Consider the following 24577-nt stretch of genomic DNA (forward strand, 5'->3'; position numbering starts at 1 on the left):
CACAACAAGCTATAATATAAAATTGACAAAATCTGGGTTTAAATAAGGATATCTGATCCAATGAATAAACAATCTGACATTTTATTTGGTGTCATCTTTCGACCCAGTATTAATTTTTATTCATAATTATTCAAGTATAATGCCAGTTCTGTGTCTGACTTTGACCAAAATGCAATTATTAACCATTTTAAAATATTGTAATGACAGTTTTTGTAATGACGTGACACTTTGCTACGTCATTGTAATTATGATTTTTCAGTGTATCCCGGGTCTGAAATTAAAGGAGGAAAAGGGGAAAAATGCCCCTGCAGGATAGTACCATGGTTAACCATTGAGTGTACCTTAGTTATTTGGCAGAGAAGCTAGATGGCAGCATAGCCACACTCATCACCTCATCCACCACACACACACACACACACACACTCTGTTTTAACTGGAGGGAGGCTGTATTAAGTGTACAGGCTTTTTCATAGCCATAATGAATGATGGCTCTTTGCTCCATAATAGCAGTCATAATTACTGTGTGATCAAACCTGTGCTTTCACTGAGGATTGAGAGAGAGAGAGGGAGAGCAGGCATAGCTCTGGTTCAGTGTGATCTAGTTTCACAACACTGGTTAGTGCTGTTTCAGGGTTTATTGACCTGCTGAAGAAGCTGAGAAAGACCTCTGACCAGTCAGATAATCACAACCAGACAGACAACTTAATCCATCCCCTCTGGGAAGCCTGTGTTAGTACAAAGTAGGGCTTCTAAAATCAGTACTTGTTTACAACATTGAGGTCAATTTGAGGAAATAAAAATCGCTGACACTGTACGGCATATTTCACATCTAAAAATAAGCAAACATCAGACCATCAGAATCTGTGCAGCAGAAATGCATCTTTTAAAGGTTCCCTGTGCGGCCTTGGATTGTTTTTAAATGTGGATCCCCATTTTTTTTTATCATCTATTATCCTTATCTACGAGTGAGCATGTGGCCATCACAGCGACGCCAATAAAACGCAGCAATGTGCCAACAAAGGCAAAGAAGAAGAAACCATAAGTTAGCCAATGGCAGTTCTAAAGGGTGACTAGAGGGGGCCAGTGCCCTCTAGCCCCCTAATGAGACTGTCTCTAATGGCCATTACATGGTACCTGCTCCACTCTACTCGCCTGGCAGCTACTCTATTTAGCAGGGTCCAAGCGAGCTGAGGCGATACCAAAAGGTGACGTGAAAACCTGCAGACTGCTGATTGGTTGGAGAGAATCGTCACGGGGGGGCATATGACAATATACAGAAAAGTCCACTACAGGTACAGAAGAAGGCACAGTGCCCCTCCTCCAGCATCCCCCCTGCAATCAAATGTTTCACTCCAAAACCAAGAGAGCGAATACGGGAAGGAGGGAGACACAACAAGAACACAACAGCAAGAATGATGTCTGCAGCTCACAGACCAGACACACAGACACACACAGACACACACACAGCGGCATTGACAGGGAGACCGGCATTAGGGACCAAATGCATGAGTTGATTTGAAATCTGAGACTCTTTTGATGATAACAATTGTATTTACGTGTGAAGAAACCATCTCACTGTGGTGAGACTATTCTTTTTAAAACTTGACCCCACTGTGTAAAATGATCTCTTCTGACCTTTAAGATGACCTCAGCCTAACCACAAACCAAAGACCTGGGACATTGAGAGGATGGTATTTTGACAATAAGGGGGTTTTCTCAGTTTTTTTGCTTGCCAGTTGCCCAAAGATGCAATTCCTTACAAAAATCTTCAAATTTCAAAATTGTTTGATACTCATCACAGCCTGGATGTTTTATGGTGTCCCTCAAGGTCTTGGTGTGGGGTCTTGGAGAGATTTCTCACCATTACATTCTCAAGTGATCACAATCTGTGTAGCGAGTAACAATTGTATCAACCCCACAACAAATTGGGGTTTACATGTATACAGGCCAGGCGAACATGGATGTAAAGATTATACTATTTAAAATATAGATATTTTTTAATCTGATTTGTAAACTATTGTTGAGGAAGCTTCATGCCCCCCCCTACAGCTCTACTACACATCTGTACCTCCAACCGATCAGATGAGTATCTATTTAGTTCTTTTTTAGCTAAATGCCAACAGATGTTGGAGCAAAGAGTCGCAGCTCTGAATTGAACCCGCGACCACTGCGGCAAGGACCGCGCCTCTGCACATGGGGGGGGGAGGCATGCGCTACCAGGTGAGTTCCCCACGCGCCCGGTCTTATCATGTGTTTTTTTCTCTAGCAACGGTTGATGGGAAGCATCACTCTCCTCGCCCCCTCTATCTATCCATCTCTCTCTCTCCGTATCTCGGGGACATTTCAGTGGGCTCTTTAAGAGGAGAGCCGCTCTGCGTCTGCTGATCTGTCAGTAGGCGCGGTGCCGCCCTCCCCGCGCGCACTCTGCTGCTGCTGCACCTCCGGGACTGACACACACCCGGCCGGTGCACGGAGGACCTCCTTGAAGCCGTCTGCGGATCATACGTGGATACGATATTCGATCGTCATGGATAATCGATAATTGAAGCTAAAATGCGCCGATGCCACCGTCCCTGTGATGCCGGGCTATGTGCAGGTGTAAAGGGTAACCAGACTGAGAGCTGCTGACTGGGGAGGGACACGCGCCCACACATTTACATGTCTGATGTTGAGCCATGAACGCTTCGGGGTGGACTTCTTCTGGCGCGCGCCTTTAGCTGGAGTCATCGTGTTCGCCCTGTTCGGCCCGCCCGGTTCAGCGGGTTTGGCGGGGGGAGGAAGAATATTCAGAAAGCAGCAGCAGTTTGATCAAGTAAGAGACACGGGACTCCCATTACTGGCTGGGCTACTGAACACGACACACAAGTTTTCTATGTGATATGATCAGAATTAACCTTCTTCCCCCTATAGCTGCTGATGTAACTCATTTCATATTTAATAATCTCAGTCCTTAAATGTCCTCAGTATGTCCTCCGTGGGGGGGTCCGGAGTGGGTGAGCTGAGCCTGGGAGAGCTGCCCATGGAGAGCTGGATGTCCCACCTGCCCTGCGCGCTGTGGGACACCCCCCTGTACCAGCTGGCCATCCCGGGTAGGCTGACACAATCCAGCACACTAGGGACCGGTGAAGTGGTTGTTAGTGGATAGTCTCGTGTTACCAGACCACAGCGCCGGGGGGGCTGCACAGTCGTGTGGGCGGGGCTAATCTCCGGACGCAGCGACGGTGGCTCTCTACAGGAAGGAAGTTGTTCTGGTGGAACATTTGCATCCTCAAAAGAAACAGCCACATCCAAAATTAACCCTTGTGTTGTCCTCCCGGGTCAAAAACAGACAAAAAAATCTACTAAAAAGTTTTACTACTTTTTGGAATTCACGGTCTACAACCTTTATTTATATAGAATTATACCTCATGTTTGAGTTAAAAAAAGCCAAAATTATGAATTATTTTGACTAATAGTTAAGATCAGAGGAATTAAAGTGATTGTAATTACAAAGAGCGTTGTAAGGAATCCAATCAATTTTTGTGTTAATTTAGTTAAAAAGCAACTCATATTTCAGATATAGACATTTTTTAAAGGATCAGATTTGACCCGAGGACGACAGGTGGGGTAAAAGAAGTTAACTGTGGACACAATACAGTAATGTGAGCTATTTAAATGAGCTGATACACGGTTAAATGGGATTTGCTCCTACCAGCGTATGGTGCTGTGGTCCCAGGTCACAGTCCTTCCCCAGAAAGAACCATGTGACCTACCTTGTTGCACAATCCAAATTTTCTTCAAAATTTGCCATTTTCAGCGTGTAGCTTGCTAGCTGAACGTTTGTCTGTCTGCTGAAAGCGAGTAGTGTTTGAGAACGACCCCACGCAGGCAGCGGGCGAGGGACATCACGCTCATGGCCCTTCCAGGGCATCATCCTGGAAATGTACTTCTGTTGATCCACACTGAACGTTATTCATAGAAATGTGTGTGTATGGTTTCAGTGTAGCCTCTAAAAAACTCTAAACACATTATAAGAGTAACCTAAACAGTAACAAAGATGTCTTCTTCATTTGCTTGTCTTTTTTCAGTTGCATGTATTTCCCTCAGTAATTTGAGCTCTCAGGGCCACCATAGCTATTACGTGAAGCAATCAAATGTCTAGTGATGATTATGTGTATTATCTCTTCCCCATTAGGCAGCCACAACGCAATAACCTACTGTCTGGATATGAATGACCGGTCCCCTGTGGACCTCACCCAGCCAGACATGCTTCAAAAGCTGGACAAGTACATGAAGCCTCTTATCCGCCCCTTTGTTTACAAGTGGGCAATAACCCAGGTAATAGATCACAGTAATACATGCAATATTACTCATTGTCAGACCTAAACCAAAACTGCAGATTTCTTTTACAGTTTTCCACTGTGATCCAGAATGAGAATCTGCAGACTGGTTTTCCTGCTTGGGGTGGAGATGTGTTTAAATGCCATTTTTGTCTGAGGAACATTCTGTGTAATTCTGCTTCATTGTTAATAAAATAAGGAGAAGGTTTTAAGATGGAGTTGGTGTAACGAACCCCGTGTCTTGCAGGAGTACACGATAAAGCAGCAGCTGGACTGCGGGGTCAGATACTGTGACTTGAGAATTGCACACAGGCCCAACGACAGCTCCACGGATCTGTACTTCTACCACGGTGTCTACACCACGCTCACTGTGGAGGTGAAGTACTGGCATGCACACACATTATGTCCACCAGGATGTTGCCACGGTAACATTTGCATCTACAATAATAATGACAAAGATTAGAGTACGGTTGTGCTCAGTAAGCAGTCATTACTGCAGTGAGATGGTAAATCCTCTCGTTACTGCGTTTTAAGACTTTAATTAGATTGGTTTAGTCATCACTGTCCAAACAAATCACTCTGAAAACAGTTTTAAGGTTATTGTAGCAGGAACGCATCGTTTTTATGTAAAATAGGCCACCATAAACTAGTGGTCCAACAAAGGCTTTTTATTGCTTATGAATTTAACACTCCTATGCAAGAAAGAGGAAGTAGGTGTTATTTCTTCTTTTTAAAGTGACATAGTCACACTTTTAGCCCCCTCCTTTCTCACATGCACCATAATTCATACAATTTCTGGCAATATTCATGTGGCTACAGGACAGGACGTTTCTGTGGTACTGAGCTGCAGAACAAGCATAACTAGTCTAGATGAAGATCAATCCAAACACTCTTCACTCCCTGTTTCATTAGGTGTTAAGAGGAAAAAAGGAACGTGTCTGTCTAAAACAGATCTGGCCAGTTGTTTTCCATCATATTGGAGTCATGTGGTATGCTTTAAGGCTGTAAATTGTCCATGACATCATTGAGTTTGGCAGTAGAAGCAGACTAACTTGTGTTTTTCCTGGCAGACGGTTCTAATGGAGATACGAGAGTGGCTGGATGCTCATCCCAAAGAGCTGGTCATCCTCTCTTTCAGCCACTTCCTCTGCCTGAGCCAGGAGCTCCACATGCTGCTGCTCACCACCATACGCAACGTATTCACCTCCAAACTCTGTCCCAAAACGGTACAACTTCTCCTCCAGCTTTGAATTAATGCTTAAGGCCTTCCTATTGTCAATGAATGAATTTTTTTTTAAACAACAATGAATTGATCCCAGGAACAAGTAGTATTTTCTGTGTAGCCAAATCTTGATATATCTCTTTCCTTTATGCAATAGATCTCAATTATTGTCTAAAACGTATTGAAAACACGTCAGTGGGCTATTCTTAGGAACCGTTTGTACATATAGGTACAAAAAGTAATGCCCTGTAATTCGTATGTATTCCACGTATAAATGCCTGCATGCACCACATCGACTGCTGCTGGATGGGAATGCTGTGGACCCCGTAGGGAGGAGGTCAGGCTGGATGGATGGTCATAAAACACAGGGCTTTCATGTTGGGGAGCTGCAGACCCCCCCCCCCTCTCCCCCAAAGGGACATGGGGATTCTTTCTTCTTCTCTTCAACCCTGGTCACTATCAAAAACACTATTTACTCCTGTAGGAGTCACGTTGGCTAAAAACTACAGTGCCCTGCTGTTGGCACTGTAAATTTAAAGATTTGAATCTTCAGTTAAAACCAGTAGGAAACCAGTTTTTGTTTTGTAATAACTCATTCAATTTTCCAATGCTTTGTATCTATGCTAATAACAATAATTACAGCCTTGGAACAGAGCCTCTCTCAACAGTAGGCTGTTCATATGTTTAGGTAAGGGGGAGAGTTTTAGCCAGTGAGATGCTTTAAATAACATAAAAAAATACTCGACAGAAAATGAAACACAGCCTGTTATATTCTGCTGATTTCAGGAAGTGTTAACTCTTCGAAACCTGTGGGCTTTAGGCTACCAAGTGATGGTGTCCTATGAACACAGCATCGCCAGCTACCACAGCGACCTGTGGCCACATATTCCTTACTGGTGGGCCAATAAATGCAAAGCTGAGGCTCTTATTGAAGACTTTGAACACCGTAAACAACATGGCAGACCAGGTGATCTAAACACAGCCTGGGGATATAATTGAGGATTTTGAATTAAAGCTGTATTTGGCCCACACCACTCATTAAAATTAACTGTGTGTCTTTTTGGGTTTTAGGAGGTTTTTTCGTCACGGGAATGAATCTGACCGAGGACCTGAAATACATCTGCACACACCCGACAGAGTCCCTGAAGGACTTGGTGATGTCCACGTATCCCACACTGCTCAGCTGGGTTAAGGAGCAGACTCCCGGCTCCAAAGTCGGCTCTCTCAACATCATTGCCGGGGACTTTATTGCAGAGAGCCAGTTTGTTCCCACTGTCGTTAAACTGAATGAGAAACTACTAAAATGGTCCTCATGACTTCTCACCAATTTGAGTTATTCTCCAAAAAAAGTGAACCACAGCATGAAATACTCATGAGCTTGTTTTGTTAAGAGTGACAGAAAAAAAGTACTTGAATTATTCCTTTGAATATAAATGCACTTATTTGGAGGCTGTGAAATGTATATTTCAGTCTTCAGGGTAACTTAAGGTTTTGGATCCTATTTTCTTATTTTTTCATAGTTTTTATGTCCGAGTGACTGATGGGAGCAACAATCTTTGAAAGTGGTCCAGTATGAAGCAAGACCGCTGCATTTGGTTTTGAAAAAAAACTCTAATTTAAATTATTATTAACATTTTGAGTAATGACAACAACACTGTCGGAGCATCCACATGATGCAAGCCTTCTGTGATCGCGCACCCCCCCACCCCTCCTCCATGCAGTGGCTAGCATCGCTCGTCTGTCAAATCAAGGAGGACACCAAGGATTAAAGAAGAGGTCATTAGTAGTTTTCACAGTTTTAAAGTATTGCTTAATTTAATGGAGCTTAAACATAAAGGATTTAACTACTACTTTTGCCGGTTACAACGTTCTCGCTCGATACTGGACCAACTTAAAAGATTTATGTTCACGTTAGTCAGTCATCAGTCTATATGCACGATGTTCCACTTTTGGGATTTCTTCGATGCTGACAGAAATCCCCCCGGATTTCACTCATTTCTGCCAGATGTCTGTCCCTTTCCTCTTTCTGTGTTGGCGTTCTAACCTGCGGCGGATTTCTGAGGACTATGGTTACCTGTTCCTCAGATCTCTGCAGGGTAAATCCAGACTGCTAGCTAGACTATCTGTCCAATCTGAGGACTATGGTTACCTGGTCCTCAGATCTCTGCAGGGTAAATCCAGACAGCTAGCTAGACTATCTGTCCAATCTGAGGACTATGGTTACCTGGTCCTCAGATCTCTGCAGGGTAAATCCAGACAGCTAGCTAGACTATCTGTCCAATCTGAGGACTATGGTTACCTGGTCCTCAGGTCTCTGCAGGGTAAATCCAGACAGCTAGCTAGACTATCTGTCCAATCTGAGGACTATGGTTACCTGGTCCTCAGGTCTCTGCAGGGTAAATCCAGACAGCTAGCTAGACTATCTGTGAGTTTTCTGTTGCATGTTGCATATGGTCGAGGTAAAAAAATACCGAAATGACCCTTTAAAGCTCCTGCACTATTTTATTTACAATCAGTTTACTATTTATGCAATGTACTGGAGCAGTTTTCACCAGTCAGCAACGGTGGCCAGTTTTATGTTGTAGTGGCCAGAGCAATAATAATAACCACTTATCTCACCTTGACGTAGACCTTTTAGATGAGTAAGCACAATGTATTTAATGAACACATATGACTGTCATATAGGTCAAGAACTTTTAATTGTGACATGTGGGCAGCAAGTTAAAGAAATAGCTAAACTGTAACCTACACCTACAACACGTGTATTTAGCCATAGAGAACACATGAAACTTATGCAAAATGCATGGAAATCATATTTGCATGAACCCAGCCTTGTTTTACTTATACTAGACTTGAGCCAACAGGTGGGGCCTCGTTTTAAAATAATGCTGCACCGCTGTGCCTGTGGAGATGAGCTTTTCCAATAAACATGAGCATTTTTAAGCAAATGACCTCACTTTATTCCCCGCCCGCTCCGATGGACCACACATGTTTCCTCCTGAGATCCCTGTGCTGCTCACCAAGGCCTTTAGTCAGTTCCACAAAAGAAGTGAGCGTGTAGGGAATGTCAAACTAGGGAGTCCAAAGTAAAGGGCCACAGTGGGGGGAAGCCTTTGTGTTGCAGTTGGCTACTTGTTCCATTTCACTGCTTTTGCATTCACTCACAATAGTTTGTGTTACATCATCGGTCTGAAACTCTGCAGTACTGGGATCAGTTGGGTGCAGTCCTTTTCCCTCAAAGGTGAAAAACAGGCATATAATTCATGTAAAGCTCTGTTATACAGATGTGTTTAAAGCCACAAAACATTTCATTTTCTCTTGTCACTTTTCAAAAACAAGAAAAGAATGTCATGGTCCATAAGACCTTTAGCCCAGTCCACAGTCGATGGAAATGGAGACAACACGTTGACAATCTGTCCTATATCAGGACAAAGCTGTGTATGCTCCTACTGATGAGCTTTAAATTAAAATGGTCTTTAAATGCCAACCAATCCCATCCAAGTTAACCATTCTTTGACATTATACTGTTTATTTTTGAACCCTCATGCTGTCCTCAGGTCAAATTTGACCCGTTTTCTGTTTTTTTTATCAGTAAAAAAGGGTCTTCGAAATAAGCACTGAAAATGTCAACATTAGAAATATCAAATAACTTCAATCAAAAAAGCACCCACGACACTGAAATATGTCAAAAAAGCAACACTAGTGTGGATTTTTTTTTTCATGGTTGATGGGAAGACAACACAAAGGTTGAAATCTTTTTCATTTAATAAATAAGCTCTATTTAATGTAAAGATATGTAAACTGACAAATTGAATGATTTTTTTATTACTGGGATGATTGAAAAGCACAGGAGATGAAGAATAAATAAAATATCCAAAGGGTTTAATTTGTCCCATTTATCAAAGTGTTTCCTATAATATTCTCTCATACTGTGTCTAATACTTTCCCCCACAGGTCAACATACTTATACATAGAACAGAAGTTCTCAGTGTTGTAGGCCAAAAGAATTCTCTTATCAGCACTTATTTGGAAATCTATCAATTGAAGTCATCAGTAATTATAATCAATCACTGAGATGTCAATAATTGTTCCAGTAACAGTGTCTCCCAAAACGACTTCCTAACCCTTCCACTCAGAGAGCTCAGGTGTGGTTTTTAATGTTCTCTGTGATGTTTTTGTATTTCCCGACCTTTAATCAGGGACTCTGTGTTGTTCTTCTCCTTCTTCTTAGTGGTGGCTGTGTTTTTGTGAGCTGTGTAAATGACATGTTGCTAATGTGGTGGGGGGGATTGCATGCTTCAATGTCACGTGATGACTCATTTGCTACTTTAAAACACAATAGAACACGATACGATATACTTTAATGTCCCCTTAGGGAAATTCATTTTGGACTGCACACTTCAATAAACCCATTGACACATGAACAAACAACACAGCGCCATCTGCACCAGTCACAACAACAACTTGCTCATGAAGTATTACACTCATCCTACAAACATGTTACACGTAACACATATTTCTCTCACTACACACCATGGAACTATTTCACAGTCTGTCTACAGCCTAGGGCAGCATTGTTAAACCTGTTCCTGCGGGGGGGGGGGGGGGGGGGGGGGGGGGGGGGGGGGGGGGGGGGGGGGTACTGTGAGTGACTCTGTATCGCCCGGAGCCAAGAGCTGCTGTTCTGTGTGGATGACATGTGATGGTACAGTCACTGTCCTCACTATCCTAGCTCAGGACATGTCTCACATTTACCCCTCCTGTTGTCCTCGGGTCAAATTTGACCCTTTAAAAAATGTCTGTGTCTGAAATATGAGTAGATTTTTAACCAAAGTACCATAAAAAATGGATTGGATTCCAACCATATGATATGTCACCCATAAACATATGATGATAAAACGTTTAAGTACATGTGTATACAGTGTTGGGATTGAGGTTTTGCCTTAGATTTGAATATGTTACCAGAAGATATCTTTTTGTTTTGTGTGTCTTCCAACCCCACGTGGGCCAAAGATTCGCCACAACACAGAAATAACTTAAAAAGTGTTACATTGTCTTCATGGTTTCATTTACATTTACACTCTAACACAGGAGGTACAGAAAATACAATATCAGATCATCAATGCAAAAAAGAAAATACATATGCAGCCAAATGATCATCACAAAAAAGAGTAAAGAACAGCAAAAAACACAATACTAAAATATAAGTGCACCTTTTTAATAGTTAAATTTAGAGATATAGCTTGCAAAAAAGCTTAAAAATCAATGTGAAGACTAAAACTCCTGATTGATTTGCTTAAAATGTTACTTTTTTCTTTTCTAAATATTGTTTAACAGGGTTGTGGTTTTCACAAGCAACTGCCGCATTTTATGGATATGGAACATTTTTTATCATATGGAATCATGATATGATTTATTAGCTCAACTTCCTGTTTGATATTTACTCCGCCCCCTTTCCTAACGTCATAGCAACGACGCTGCTTTGATGTGTTGTGTTTGGAGACACGTATGCATAAAATGACAAGTGGTCTGATGGTCCTGAAGTGTCCCTAAACAGCGCAACACAGCTTTGAGAGCTACGCTTTGACACGGTGTAGCGTTCAATCAACACAGAAGAATCGGGAAATCCAAGTGTCATCCCCCTCTTCCTCCCCCCTTACACCCCCTCCTCCTCCCCCTGCGGTCGAAAGGAATTAGATAAAGGAAGAGGACAGGATGACTAACTTTAACAGCTGGTTTCAGTGAGCGAGCGTCCTGCAGGCGTGTGACCGGCCGTGCGACATGGATCTCGGCTGCCAGGACTGGATGTCCGCCCTACCCGCGGAGCTGTGGGACGTCCCGCTCACGGACCTGGCCATACCCGGTATGAACACCACCAACTCACTTCCTAAATGCACTGCTTAAATGGGCCTGAATGGGAATAGTTGCTGCTATTCTCCTATCATAGTAAACTAAATACAATCTTTTATTATCATTCTTTTCTTTTTATTTCACTTTTTTTGCCTTGTCCGTCTTATTATTTTATGATCACCTGTGTTGGTTTAGTCAATTTGTTGGATGAGTCTCACTGAGACCTGAGAACACATTACACATCCCTATACACTTCTACAGGCCTATTCTGTAACACACACACACACACACACACACACATATATATACTGTATAGAAACTATATAAACCCTGGATACACTGTATGGTGTCTACTGTTTAGGTGTAAAAGTACATATACTGTGTTTATGCAGCAACAATATACATAAAGTATATAGTCAAGTGGTTAGGTGTATAGTAGTATAGTATTTTATATATATATATATATATATATATATACACATACACACACTATGCAGTATATATAATATATAGTCTAGGGGTTAGATATTAAAGTATATATACACTATACTGTGTATATACATATATACATAGTATATAGTCTAGTGGACTATATACAAGTATATGTACACTATACAGTTTGTGTGTATATATACTATATGTATATATATATATATATATATATATACATAATATATATATAGTCTAGTTGTTAAGGTGTATTGTAGGCCAAGCAGAAACTAAACAGTCGTTCCCACTTCAGAGTTAGCAACTTTGAGGAACTTTGAGGAACTTTGAGGAACTTGTACCTCTTTAACGTGTCTGTCCACACGTGTCTGTCCAGGGAGCCATGATGCCATGAGTTACTGTCTGGACATAAACTCGCCCTTGGTCCCGTCTGAGTCCGACCTCTTCTGGCTCCTGGACCGGCTCTTCTCCTGCTTCACCAGACCGGCCATTTTTAGATGGGCTACAACTCAGGTATGTATGCTGGGATAGGGGACTGTGTCACAGTGGCTGGATGGACCCCCATGGGACTCAGAAGCTATTGCTGTGGTGTAAGACACAATTACAGAAGCATTTTTTTTATATTCCTCCCAAGGACAAAAGCATCGAGGAGCAACTCTCGATGGGGATTCGCTTCTTTGACCTCCGCGTGGCACACAAACCCGACGACTCCTCCAGCCACCTGTACTTCACACACGTGATCTACACACACCTCACTGTTCTGGTGAGTAGAATCCTCCTAATGGGAAGTCTCAGCAGAGCTAGAAAGTGTACACAAATACTCTATTCTTCAGTAAAAGTACTATTACTTTGAACAGTAGGAAAAAGTTACCAGTATTAAAATCTACTAGAGTAAAGGTAAAAAGGTAACTCATTTAAAATGAACTCAGTGGAAAAGTTACTCAGTTACTTTTTAACAGCAGGGGGAGATGTACTTTTTATATTTATTCTTCTTTAATAAAGTCACAGTCTTTGAGATTTGATAGGACGCAAAGCCACTTTGAGATCTTTTATATTTCCTTTTTCACAACTCAGTGAGGGATGTGATTTAAAGTCTAGACAAGTACAATACTGCAAACAAAACAAATTTAAAGGTAAAATTACAGATTTTAAAAACTACTTTTAAAAAGTAAAAATACAAAAATAAAACCTACTCAATTACAATATTATGAGATATTATAATTGGATATTAATATTATACCTTTGAATAAATGTCTCCTTTTCCAGGAGACCCTGGCGTGCGTCTCCACCTGGCTCGACGCCCACCCAAAGGAGATCGTTATTCTTGCTTGCAGCCATTTTGAGGGAATCGATGAAAAACTCCATCAGCTGTTCATTTTCTCCCTTAAGAAGCTGTTTGGCTCTAAGCTGTGCCCCCAGAAGGTCAGCCTTCTCCACGTCCAGCTCATTTACGTACGAAAACCCCAGTCTGCCTTAAACAACCTCACCTGCCCCCCCACAGGAATCCGTCCTGACCCTGCGGAGCCTGTGGGCATCTGGTTACCAGGTCATCCTGTCCTACGACTCCCAGAGTGCAGCGAGACATCCGGAGCTGTGGCCTGCCATCCCTTACTGGTGGGCCAACCAGCGCACGGCCCAAGGTGTGATCCGCTACCTGGACTGGAACCGAGACCTGGGACGTCCAGGTGAGGACGTCTGGCTCAAGTCCCAGAGAGGACAGTGGCAAGCTCAAGACCAGTAGAGACTAGAAGCCACTATTTATTGCCCCTACCCGAAGGGGTCATTGTCATTAAAATTGTTAGCTTTTATCAGATTTTCTTGTTGGTGGACTTTTTTTTCATACTTATTATCGTTATTGTTTTAACACGGTTGCTTGCTTCTTAGATTATTTGAGATTTCTTTAAAGATTATTTTTTGGGGCTTTTTGGCCTTTAATTGATAATACTGTTGTAGACAGGAAGGGGCGGGGGGGTCAGATTTGGGCTTGTAGAGTGAGTGAAGCATAGCGCTGCATAGATTGATCAATTATTTGATTAACTGTCAACTCTTCAATTAATCGCCAATTATTTAGATAATCGGTCATTTTTTTAAACAAAAAAAGTAAAAATTCTCAGATTCCAGCTTGTTAAATGTGAATATGTTGTAGTTTCTTCTCTGTGACAGCCCACTGAATATCTTTGAGTTGTGGACAGGTTTTGGGGAAAACACTGATCAACATTTTTCACAATTTTCTGACATTTTATGGACTAACCAACAACTAATCAAGAAAATTATCCACAGATGAAAATAACTGTGAACTCATAGTAACGTGTCTTCCCAGAGGGCTTCTTCGTCTCTGGCCTGAACCTGACAGCTGATCGCAGTTACATCACCGAGAACCCGAAGCAGTCCCTGCGGACGCTGACCTTCAGTAACTGGGGGTGTTTGAGGAAGTGGCTGGAGGAGCAGGAGCCTGGGTCCGACCCCAAGAGTCTCAACATCATCGCGGGGGACTTTGTGGGTCCACTTCCCCTCTGCTCCCTGGTCATTGCACTGAATAAAAAACTTCTACAGAAGAAGGCCGTCAGAGAGGACTAACAAAAGTGAATCCTAAAAATGCTACGACATACCTCATCTCCTCTTTTCCATACTATTTCTATGCACTTTTGTCGTCGTTATACAAAGACGAGGAGGGCCACGTGTGAAAAATGTATTTGAGTTCTTACTTTAATCTCAGAATTTTGACTTTAAACATGTTTTCCCATGTGGCCCTAGTCCTCTTCCATCTCATTAAGACCTCTAACAGTTTAGAACCAAATCTGTATGTTACAATCTGAGTTTCTGTCGAATCTACAGCTCTCATGTGCAATATTATAGGAGCCAAACACGTTGTTTACAGTGTTCAGACTACAGTTTCGTCGCTGTGGTATAAACGCTGTGAAGGTAAGCTCCAAATAGTTGTCAGCAGGTGTTTGTCCCATAAGGACAAGTGGTGTTTGACCTCTGAAGCGCTGTGACGCTGAACGCTGTGATGCTGGAGCACGCTGGCGCCAAAACCTTTGCTCAAAATGCTGTCTTATTGTTTATGGATTTAATGCTGAAAACTGAAAGAATGGACATTTTCATGCTGCATGGTAAACCAAATAAATTGTTATTCTTGCTGTAACATGTTCCAACAGTTCTTGAAAAGCACACAGCATGGTCGCCCTGGGTTAAATACCTCAGTAATTCTCAGACTGAGCTCCTTCAACAAATATGTTTCACAAGAACATTCTTTAATGAAATGGTAGTCAAATATTTAAATATACCGTACAATACAGTCTTATTCTTTCTTTAAGAGAAGTTTGCAGTCCACATAGAGCAGTAACGTCCGTGGAGCTGCTGTCATGCAGGATGCCAGACTCTCTCCTCTACTCCGGCCCTGGGAACACTTTCCTGTAGCGTCCGTAGGCCGCGGCGCTGATGATCACCTTGACGACCGCCGAGCCTTCATCTGCATTCACCTGCACGTCCTGAACGGTGGCTTCCTTGTACAGCCAACTGTGGACGAAGTAGGGCATTAACTGTGGATGCTCTAAGATATAAAAAAATATAAAAACACAGTGAAGAAAACAGCTCTCACCTTAACTGAGGAGTGCCGAGGTCAACTGTGAGCTCTAAAATGAGTTTTCCTGTCGAGGTCACGATCTCTGCTTCCACTGCTTTCCTCAGCTCCTCCATGCCTCGCCCCCCCAAGGCAGATATGGCCAGCGTGTTGGGCTCTGGACACCGATAGCTGAGAGGGACAGAAAGCACTTAACCAAGTCAAATCACAAATGATTTAATGCCCATATGGATGCAGTGTGTCCTGGAAAAGAAGACCATTCATTTTCTCTGCAATTCAGTCATCTGAATTAAATGTCAGATAGTTTTGAGTACAGATAAATATGGTGATTTAAGTCTTGAATTCAGTGTACGTTACATTTTGTGGTTCTGTGATGCAAGGAAACATTCAAACTGCTACGGTATCTACAGCCGAGAGCTGCTGGTCGTCCCCTTTAAAGGTCCCATATTATGCTGATTTTCGGGTTAGTGCTTGTATTTCGGCTTTCTACTCGAACATGTTTACATGCTTTAATGTTCAAAAACACTTTATTATTCTCAGTCAGTCTGAATATACCTGGATTCCCCCTCTGCCTGAACCCCTCCGTTTTACTGCCTGTTTCTTTATAGCTCACTATGCCAAAAAGCCCGGTCTCCTCTTTTTTTAAGATGATGTTTTGGGCATTTTTGGGTTTTATTGACGGGACAGCTGAAGACATGAAACGGGAGAGAGGGAATGACGTGCAGCAAAAGGGCCGCTGTTCAGAGTCGAACCCGGGCCCGCTGCATCTAGGAGTAGACCCGCTCTACCAGCTGAGCTACCTGGGCGCTCCAGTCTGCTTTGATTGGTCAGCGCTGTGTGTCCTTCTGCATCTGCGCTCTTGGGATGAATCTCAGTTTAAGTACATCCACGGTTCCTTTACTTGCTTTAATTCCTTACGTATTAGCCCGTCCCACCGAGATAGCATGGGCGAGACACGAGGAAATCATGCGAGGAGAGAGGAAAGGAGGAAATGTGTTTTGGAGGGATGAGGCTTCCTGTCCTCTGAAGCATCACGAGAAGTTTGTCAGCTGTGTGAGCGGAGTTAACGACGGTTTAGCTTTTCGGAGATCCGTCCTCCATCCTCGCTCCTCGGGGCAGGAGTAAGCGCTCTGAGACGGACCAGAACATCTTCTTGTTTAAGCGAGGAGTTTTGAAATAAAAGACTTGGGATCCACCCCAGATCTTCTGCATCTTCACTCCGAGTCTCTGCACCACCACTGGCCCCCTCTACCTAAATAAAGTGTAGCTGTGTAGTCCTAACGGCAATTTTCTAAATACGTGATGTGTACATCTGTGGATTGAGGGCTCTGATACTTTCACATTATTTATATAGTACCTCAACCTGCTCTGATATCTAAAAAGAACATTGAAACAATTTTCTTTTCTTTTTTCCAATATGGGACCTTTAAGGACAAACTTAGTCTTCTTTTGCATTCTAAAGATCTTTGAAAGTCTTTGAATCTATGTTTGTGGATTTTTGTTTTCTCTTACTTGTCAATGAGATCAATTTTATTGTGGACTTCTATCATGGAGCTCATCAGCCGGTCGGGTATCTGCATGTTCTTCAGTACACTCAGTACGTTTACCTTCTGATTCACCGTCTCTGGATGGCTGATGTCTCTGACGTGGACCAACAGGTCCTGGAAGTGGGGGAAAGACCAGTCAACAACTCTTAATCTCTTCTAAAACCAGGTGCACTGGGAACTCTGGATCTGCATTGACATGAGGACCAGGTACATGTACACACAGAGTGTTTAATGTCTTCCAGCGTGGCAGAGAAGGAGTCGATGAGCTGGTGGGGCAGCTGGGACAGGAAGCCGATGGTGTCCACGTACAGAACAGTCATGTGACTGGGCAACAGGCCGGCATGGACGGTGACATCCAGCGTGGCAAACAGCTGGTTTCTGGGCTGAAGTCCACGGTCGCCAGTCAGGGCTTTGATCAGGGTCGTTTTTCCTGGACACGATGGAGAGAAACAAAACCAAAGAGTGGCAAACATCCTCAAAAGCATCCGAACAATGTTCAAAGCTGTACAAACTGATAACAAAAAAAAATCACATTTAGAAGCCAAAATTCTTAAAGAGATGGATGCCTGTCTGCTACTGCAGTGATAAAATTATGGTAGAGTGCAAATCATATTTTAATCTAATATGATCATGGCCAAGTCATTTTTTATTAATACGATTTCATGGCAGTTATTTCTGTATTGGTTTTGTAAGATGTATCTGCAACAAATGCAGCTGAAGAACATTTCATAAAGTAAGGACTGTTGAAAGGAGAAGCATGTGAATATGGCAACATGACAGCGTGTGTTTGGTTTTGTGATGTTTCAACCAGGTTCCAGCCCGGTTCGGGGTCTCCTACCACAGTTTGTGTATCCTAACACAGAGACCACGGGGAACTCCTTGTGTTTCCGCTGCGATCGCAGCAGGTGCCTCTTCCTCCGCAGCTTTTCCAGCGCTGAGCGAATCTTCATCTCCCGCTCCTTCAGCAGTCTCTGCTGCACCTCGATCAGAGTCTCACCTGTCCGCACCGATCACAGAGGTGAAGCAATGCACAACATCCATTTATCCATCCATACACACAGTGGCTTGCATTGGTTTACCCCCCCCCCCCCCCCCCCCCCCCCCCCCCCAGGCTAAAGTTGATTAAAAAGAGGAATCAAACACATCTTTTCAAAATTGATCTTAATGCCTTAATTAAAAAAAACATTAGGAAAAGCCAACCTTTAAGGATGCATAGTATCCTGGATCCATGAAATAACTGGCCTTTAATAATAAAAATCTGCCTGCTTCTATGGGAATTTAACCTAGGGGATGGGGGGGGGGGGGGTGCATATTATGTCCCCTGTATTTTAAGGAATTACATTTATTTGTCAACAATACATTATTCAATCCCAAAGAAAATTGGTTTTTATACCTCTTTTTAATCAACTTTAGCATGGGGGTGTAAACTTCTGCGAGCCCCTGTACATACATACATGTGTATGCTGCTGTTTAATCGTGGAGGATGTTACCTGAACCTCCGATGTATCTCGACCCCCCGCCCTGCTGATCCAAGTTAGCCATTTCATTTTTCAGACGAGATCTGCCACCGTCAGATGAAAACATTTAAATAAGTTATGAGAAAAACAGAAATTGGAGAAGAAAAAACACGTCTGAAGCTGGGACATTTTGAGCAGGCCGTTACCGTAACAGGGGGACCTCTGCCAGAGAGATCTGTAACTTGGCCTCTTTCGTCCTGGCGTTGCAACGGAAGATGTGGAGCACCACTGAGTATCTGTCGAAGACTTTAACCCCCCAGGCCTCCTCAAGCTCCCTCTGTGTGGAGGACAACATGGCCGTCAGTGTGTAAACCCTTCCTGTACGCAGCCAGCCAGAGAGGGATTTTCAAATAACTTTACCTCAGACAAAGGAGACAGACGCTCCACATTCACAAACACGGCGCTGATCCCTGCTGTCTGCCGGATTTTCTCTGAAGGGGTAAAGAAGCACAGAGTCGTGTCCAGACTCGCTCACCGCACGGATGCACACCTGGACACGTGATGGAGATAATACCTGTCAGAGACTGGAAGTTGCCTTTGCCAAATATCCTCTTTTTCTCTGGTGTCTTGGTGGACAGGATGATCTTGTCCACAACTGTCCAGTTGTCCAAAGTGTTCACAAGCCCCACAGCCTCGGCCATCATCAGCTCAGCTGCACACAAAGCAGAAAAATTAGAGTTTCTCTAGCAGCAGTCCTGTCCTGTAACTAGTGTCCTGAGGAGTGTCGCGGGACAGTCAGACACGGTCTGTCCTGGGACAGTCAGACACTGTCTGTCCTGGGACAGTCAGACACTGTCCTGAGGAATGTCCCGGGACAGTCAGACACTGTTCTGTTGGGTTTGTCCTGGGACAGTCAGACACAGAGGACACTCCACCGGACAGTGTCTGACTGTCCCGGGACACTCCTAACAGGACAGCTTTTGCAGCAACAACACACACACACACACACACACACACACACACACACACACACACACACACACACACACACACACACACACACACACACACACACACAGTACCAGTTGTGAGGTGCTGTTTCCTGCTCCCCCACTTGACGTCCGGGTGAACGATGAACACCCTCTGCTGACCCCCTCCGAGGCCTGCAGGATCCTGCAGCTGGAACAGCTGCTCCACCTCGCTGTCATCAATGTCATCATCATCATCTTCCTCCTCGTGCGGACCACTGCTGAAGTCACCTGTGTTCTTCCACCTGCATGCAGAGAGCGCCAGGACCCTGGACCGGGGGGGGGGCGCTAATGTGGACCGGGGCGGCTGCCCGGGGCTGGGGGTGTGAACCAGTCTGCAGCGAGCTGTTGGTGCTGCTCTTCTAAGGTCCCAGCTGTGGGTGAGGGGGGGTCGCCATGCATGGATCCTCCTCAGTGACGTCATGTTGCCTCCGGAAGTTCTCCTTCTGGTGTCATCGGGACTGCAGGACACCAAGGAGGAACTTTGCGCTTATAATGCTAAAGAGAGCCACCATGTGCACTGCTTGCGTCGTCTTCTTCTTCTTCTTCTTCTTCTTCTTCTTCTTCTTGCTCTCTGGCGGATCCCAGACCAACCCGTGGAGCCTGTACTGCCCCCTGCTGTTGATCAACTGTTTAAATTGAGTTTCCACTTAATAAAATGGATTTTAAGTTATGTTTGGTTATGTATTTATGCTGAAAAAGGCAGCATGCTAGCTTACTGATAGCATTTTGAGCTTCGTGCATAACCTTGGGATAGTTTTGCCCCGAGTCCTGCCTTCCAGGCAGCGTCTCCTTCAGACTGTAACCCATGGAGTCTGGGACTCGACCCCAGCTGTCTCTACAGACAACACTTTCTAAGGTACAAGAGATTAAATGTATGCATTTGGCAATAGTCAATATTTGTGTTTGTTCTATAGTGGGACTTTTTACCCAGTTTGGGAGGAAGAAAATATCACAAAGTGCAAATATACATTCAATAAACTTTTGGTAAATATATAAATCCCATTAATGTAGATTTAAAAGGAACTTATTTTGCTTTCAGGGGAAACAAGAAGCAATCAGCTTTAGGCTGAATCTCATTTCGCTGTCTTAGCCCTGCCCCTCTTACCCCATAGACCTTCGTCTTACCCCTACCCCATGGCCCTTGGCCCTAGTGGTAAGGGCTGGGGGTGAAAACACAGACTACCCCTATAATGGGACACATCTTGGTTACGTCACCATGCTTTATTGATCACAAACTTCCAAGATGCCGTCTGTCAGTGTGTCTGTGAGTTCTGTCCTGCACGTTTTTGCCTTTTGAATCTGCAGGGCGCCACATCAGCTGGCAACATGCCAGCGTGTGCGTGAGGGCGTAACACAAGTCAAACAGGTCGGACCAAGTCCCACAGGATGGACTCTGACAGAAATCAACAGGGCGGAGGACTTTAAAGTTGTTTATGTGTTTAAATATATGTATTTTTCACTGCTATAGTCATTCAATTTAGAGAAGACGCGCGCGCGACAGAGAGCAGGTAGGCTATGGCACATCAAGCCGCAACATGACCGACAGGGAGTTCATTCAGAGAGTTTCGCGCGTGTGTATTGGAGTTTGTTAACGGGAGCGAGCAGAAGACAGGGGAGTAAGGTTAGACGCGCACTAGGTAAGTTAGTACGGTTCTAGAGTTTAAAGAGGAAATCTCTTTGGGTTGTCTTCCGTGCGTAAACGTGCCTTCCGCGGGCGATGCCGCCGGTGGCTCCCTGGCGCACAGGACTGCTGCTCAGCTTCCTGTGTTCCTGCGCATGTCTGGGTGAGATGAAAGTCTGACCACACTGACTATCTACACAGACACCTACTGATGATTTACCTGTGCTGTTTCAACTGTTTCCTCAGAGAAAGAGTGCGTCCTTGGCATGGTGGGGCGGCCAGTGTCCCTGCCCTGCGTCTACCCCCAGTTATTACCCTTTGTGAATGTTTCCATTGAGTGGAGGAGAGGTGAAAAAGTAGTGCTCAAATCAGTGTGGAAAAAGGATGGGGATGTGGAGGAATGGAGCATTAACAGGGCCACAACCCCAGCGGACGCAGCCCTGACTGGGGACGTCTCTCTGCAGCTGCCCACAGTCGGTCCCACAGAACACAACACCTCCTACAGTCTCCTGGTCACTGCAGGGGCCAGTCAGAGCACCGAGCTGTGCACCGTGTGCCTCAGGACAGCAGGTCAGTCTCACCATGTTGGACAAAGGGAGATCTTCATGTCTTCTTTTGTTATAAAGCAGGTCAAGGTGCTATATAAATACCGTGCAAGTATCAAAACACTCGCTCCACAGAGAAACGCACAGAGATCAGTCACAACTATACTTTATATATTTAGAAAGTGCTGCTATAGTCATATCCTGGCTGAAGAGGTGGTGCAGACCCTAGGAGAGCACAGAAGCTTAACCCTTAAACGCTAGCCAATCAGAGCAGACTGAGGTATTTTTAGGTAGGGGTCTTAAAGAGACAGGCGCTTAAACTGGGTGTTTCAGACAGAGGGTGAATACAGGAATATTCACACAGAGCGTATGAGAATAATAACGTGTTTTTTTAACATTGACGCATGTAAACATGTTCTAGTAGAACCCCAAAATACAAATAAGAACCTGAAAATGAGCATGATGTGGGACTTTAACGTCGTGTGATGGCTGTTTGCAGCCAGTTTCAGCTCCCCACTTCTGCAGAGGGAAGAGGCCCAGCAGGGAGAGGAGGCGGCCTTCTTGTGTCACTCCACTGGGGGGTTTCCTGAACCGGCAGTATACTGGCTCATCAACAACACAGAGGAGCCCCCCGAAGGCTCAGTGAGGACCCTGGCAACCTCACACCCAGACTCCCGTCTGTACAACATCACAAGCTACCTGACGGCCAACATTTCCCAAGACGCCAGCGTGTCGTGCATCGTAGAGAACCTGATCATAAACCAAAACTTGACATCTACAGACTGTGAGTGGTCTATCACTGCCCTTTCAGTTATTAGGGCCTCAAACACACCATTGTTATATATAATGTGTATGTAGGTTGGACATTTTTATTCTACACTTGAATATTACATGTACATTCTTGTCATTCCTCTAAGTATATGTTTGAGGAGGTGTTCTGGTCTTATTTCGTGTTATATTTCTGGTATTTTATGTATGAGTGTGTGTAACTTGCTTCTATTACAGAGTAATTTCCCAGTTTGGGATTATTAATTAAATCTGTCCATCCATCCGTCTAAGATGGAGTAAAGGGCAGCCCTGTGGGGAGTCGAGCGTTCGAAGCCTTGTGGATGTTCAGCACGGCTCTCTGTGTGGTGGTCGGGGCCTTGGTGCTGGCAGGGGTCCTCTATCAGATTCACCTGGACAGGAAGAAGAACCAGTACCCAGAGCAGCGCCCTAACAGAGGTAGGCGGGTCTGGGAATGTTTCTCCCATGTGCCAGACAGAAGAAGCCATGAGGCCATAGATTTTTCATGTTTCTAAAATTATTTTAGTCTAATATTTTAATTCTCAAAAGTGAGCCACACTTCAGCTCTGGAATGATCTTTCCCATTCCTATTCAATTAAGTACTTTACAGTTTGGAAATTAGAGGGAAATCCAAATTGTTTGCTCTTAATGAAATTACAAGTTTGAAATGTAGCCCAGGAAATGGCTTGAAAGAGTTATTTATGATTTAACAAGAAATAAAACTGAGATTTCTTTTTCAAAATATACGTTATTATGTGTAACCATAGTATTCTTCCATTTTTGAGAAAACTACTACATAAGTGTGTTGGTGGACATTATTGCCAAATAAAAAAACATTTACATTTAACTTTAACCCTTGTGTTGTCTCTTGGGTCAAAAAGATTAACCCTTTTTTTGACATTTTCAATTTATTATTTTAATTTTTTTATTTCACTACCACCTCCTTACTACCACTAGTTTAACGCCACTTTTTTGAATCCATGGTCATTAACCCTCATTTGTATAGAATTATACTTAATATTGAGCTGAAAAAGCTGAAATTATGAATTATTTTGACTAATCGTTAAGATCAGAGGAACGTAGGTTGAAGTTTAGTCAGGATGCGGATTTGAAGGCTGGAGTTCAGAGCTGATTGATGCACTGCTGGGGACGGAGGCAGCAGCACAACATATTTAGCCACCTGTAATAATCTGTATGCTATATTTGGAATATTTTCCATACTCGGTCCCTTGGTACCGGACGGCCCTTTCTGACATGATGGATGCTCTTTTCAAAGTCACCAGACTCATTTGGCAAAAGCCATCATTTTAGCCTGCAGAACATGGGGCTGCTGGCCGTCAGTCGGTTAGTTTGGATGTGTAATTGTGTATCTTTGGTGTTCTAAAAGGGTGAGGAAGTAACAAAACTAACTAACGAACTAACTAACCAACCTACGGTTGCAGCTGTAGACCAGTAACTCCCTATTCTGTGAGGTTTTTGTCAAAGGAGTCTGGTGGCTTTGAAGAGAGCGATACAACAGCTTCACGTCCCCGTCATAAAGGACTGTGTGACAGCAAGGTAAAGCTGGGAAGATATTCTAAATATAGCATGCCCAAAACTGGTATTGCTTTTTTAGGTGGGTCTATTTCAGGTGGGTGCGATACACCTTGGTGCTGCCCCCGTCCACAGCAGTACACTGCTTAGCTTCTGTTTCTCAAACCCTACTGTATACACTGTACATATCTATAGTATACGCTGACTATACAACGCCATTACAAAAGATCCAAACTACCCCTTTTGTGTCTGAGCTTTGTTATTTATGCAGAAGTGGAACAAGTACTCGTGTGTAATGTGCTTTTGTGACTGTTTGTTTTCTGTCATCAGGATACAAACGTCGACGTCCAGACGAGGAGGAGGCCGAGGAGATGAAGCCGGAGGGAAAGGAGACTGATTTGTGAGACAAATCCTCGTTAACGGTCACCTTTCTGACCTCACGCAAATACAGCGTTGGCTTGTAAATATGGAGTTTTTGTGACTGCTGGGTTCACCACGTCAATATTCAAAACAAGTGGTGGGTCCTATGTAGATATAAGTATAGTGTCTACAATTGACCTCCTGTGTAGTCTTTCCGTTTGATGCACACTCCCTTTCTTCTTGTTGTGGTTTAATAAAAATAATTAAACCCATACA

General features: G+C 43.7%; 4 protein-coding genes and 1 long non-coding RNA gene across 5 annotated transcripts; 4 read left to right on the forward strand and 1 right to left on the reverse strand.

The window, feature by feature from the left end:
* The first annotated feature begins 2325 nt into the window (after positions 1-2325).
* plcxd1 (phosphatidylinositol-specific phospholipase C, X domain containing 1) lies at positions 2326-7318 on the forward strand. Its single transcript, XM_034880824.1, has 7 exons — positions 2326-2812; positions 2965-3089; positions 4175-4317; positions 4567-4695; positions 5390-5545; positions 6328-6508; positions 6613-7318. The coding sequence occupies exons 2-7, from the start codon at positions 2966-2968 to the stop codon at positions 6855-6857; spliced, it is 978 nt and encodes a 325-aa protein (XP_034736715.1). The 5' UTR covers positions 2326-2812; position 2965; the 3' UTR covers positions 6858-7318.
* A 2212-nt stretch (positions 7319-9530) lies between these two features.
* On the forward strand, positions 9531-19970 carry LOC117950118. The gene is made up of 3 exons (XR_004657812.1): positions 9531-9640; positions 19828-19833; positions 19960-19970. It is a non-coding gene; the product is annotated as an uncharacterized LOC117950118 (long non-coding RNA).
* si:dkey-66a8.7 (PI-PLC X domain-containing protein 1) lies at positions 11041-14979 on the forward strand. The gene is made up of 6 exons (XM_034880825.1): positions 11041-11404; positions 12215-12351; positions 12473-12601; positions 13105-13260; positions 13340-13523; positions 14159-14979. The coding sequence occupies exons 1-6, from the start codon at positions 11323-11325 to the stop codon at positions 14413-14415; spliced, it is 945 nt and encodes a 314-aa protein (XP_034736716.1). The 5' UTR covers positions 11041-11322; the 3' UTR covers positions 14416-14979.
* gtpbp6 (GTP binding protein 6 (putative)) lies at positions 14807-19968 on the reverse strand. The gene is given in 11 exon segments (XM_034880802.1): positions 14807-15357; positions 15440-15592; positions 16934-17082; positions 17190-17398; positions 17807-17965; positions 18459-18529; positions 18632-18762; positions 18846-18916; positions 19000-19137; positions 19508-19908; positions 19910-19968. Coding segments are annotated over 11 exon segments (1671 nt in total). The 3' UTR covers positions 14807-15227.
* An 842-nt stretch (positions 19971-20812) lies between the features above and the next one.
* LOC117950105 (T-lymphocyte activation antigen CD80-like) lies at positions 20813-24573 on the forward strand. Its single transcript, XM_034880827.1, has 5 exons — positions 20813-21240; positions 21324-21647; positions 22122-22406; positions 22682-22846; positions 24272-24573. Exons 1-5 carry the CDS (start codon positions 21174-21176, stop codon positions 24343-24345), a joined length of 915 nt encoding a protein of 304 aa, XP_034736718.1. The 5' UTR covers positions 20813-21173; the 3' UTR covers positions 24346-24573.
* The last annotated feature ends 4 nt before the right edge of the window (positions 24574-24577 follow it).

Source organism: Etheostoma cragini, chromosome 9, assembly GCF_013103735.1.
Source record: "Etheostoma cragini isolate CJK2018 chromosome 9, CSU_Ecrag_1.0, whole genome shotgun sequence".
In the NCBI taxonomy this organism is placed as follows: Eukaryota; Metazoa; Chordata; class Actinopteri; order Perciformes; family Percidae; genus Etheostoma; species Etheostoma cragini.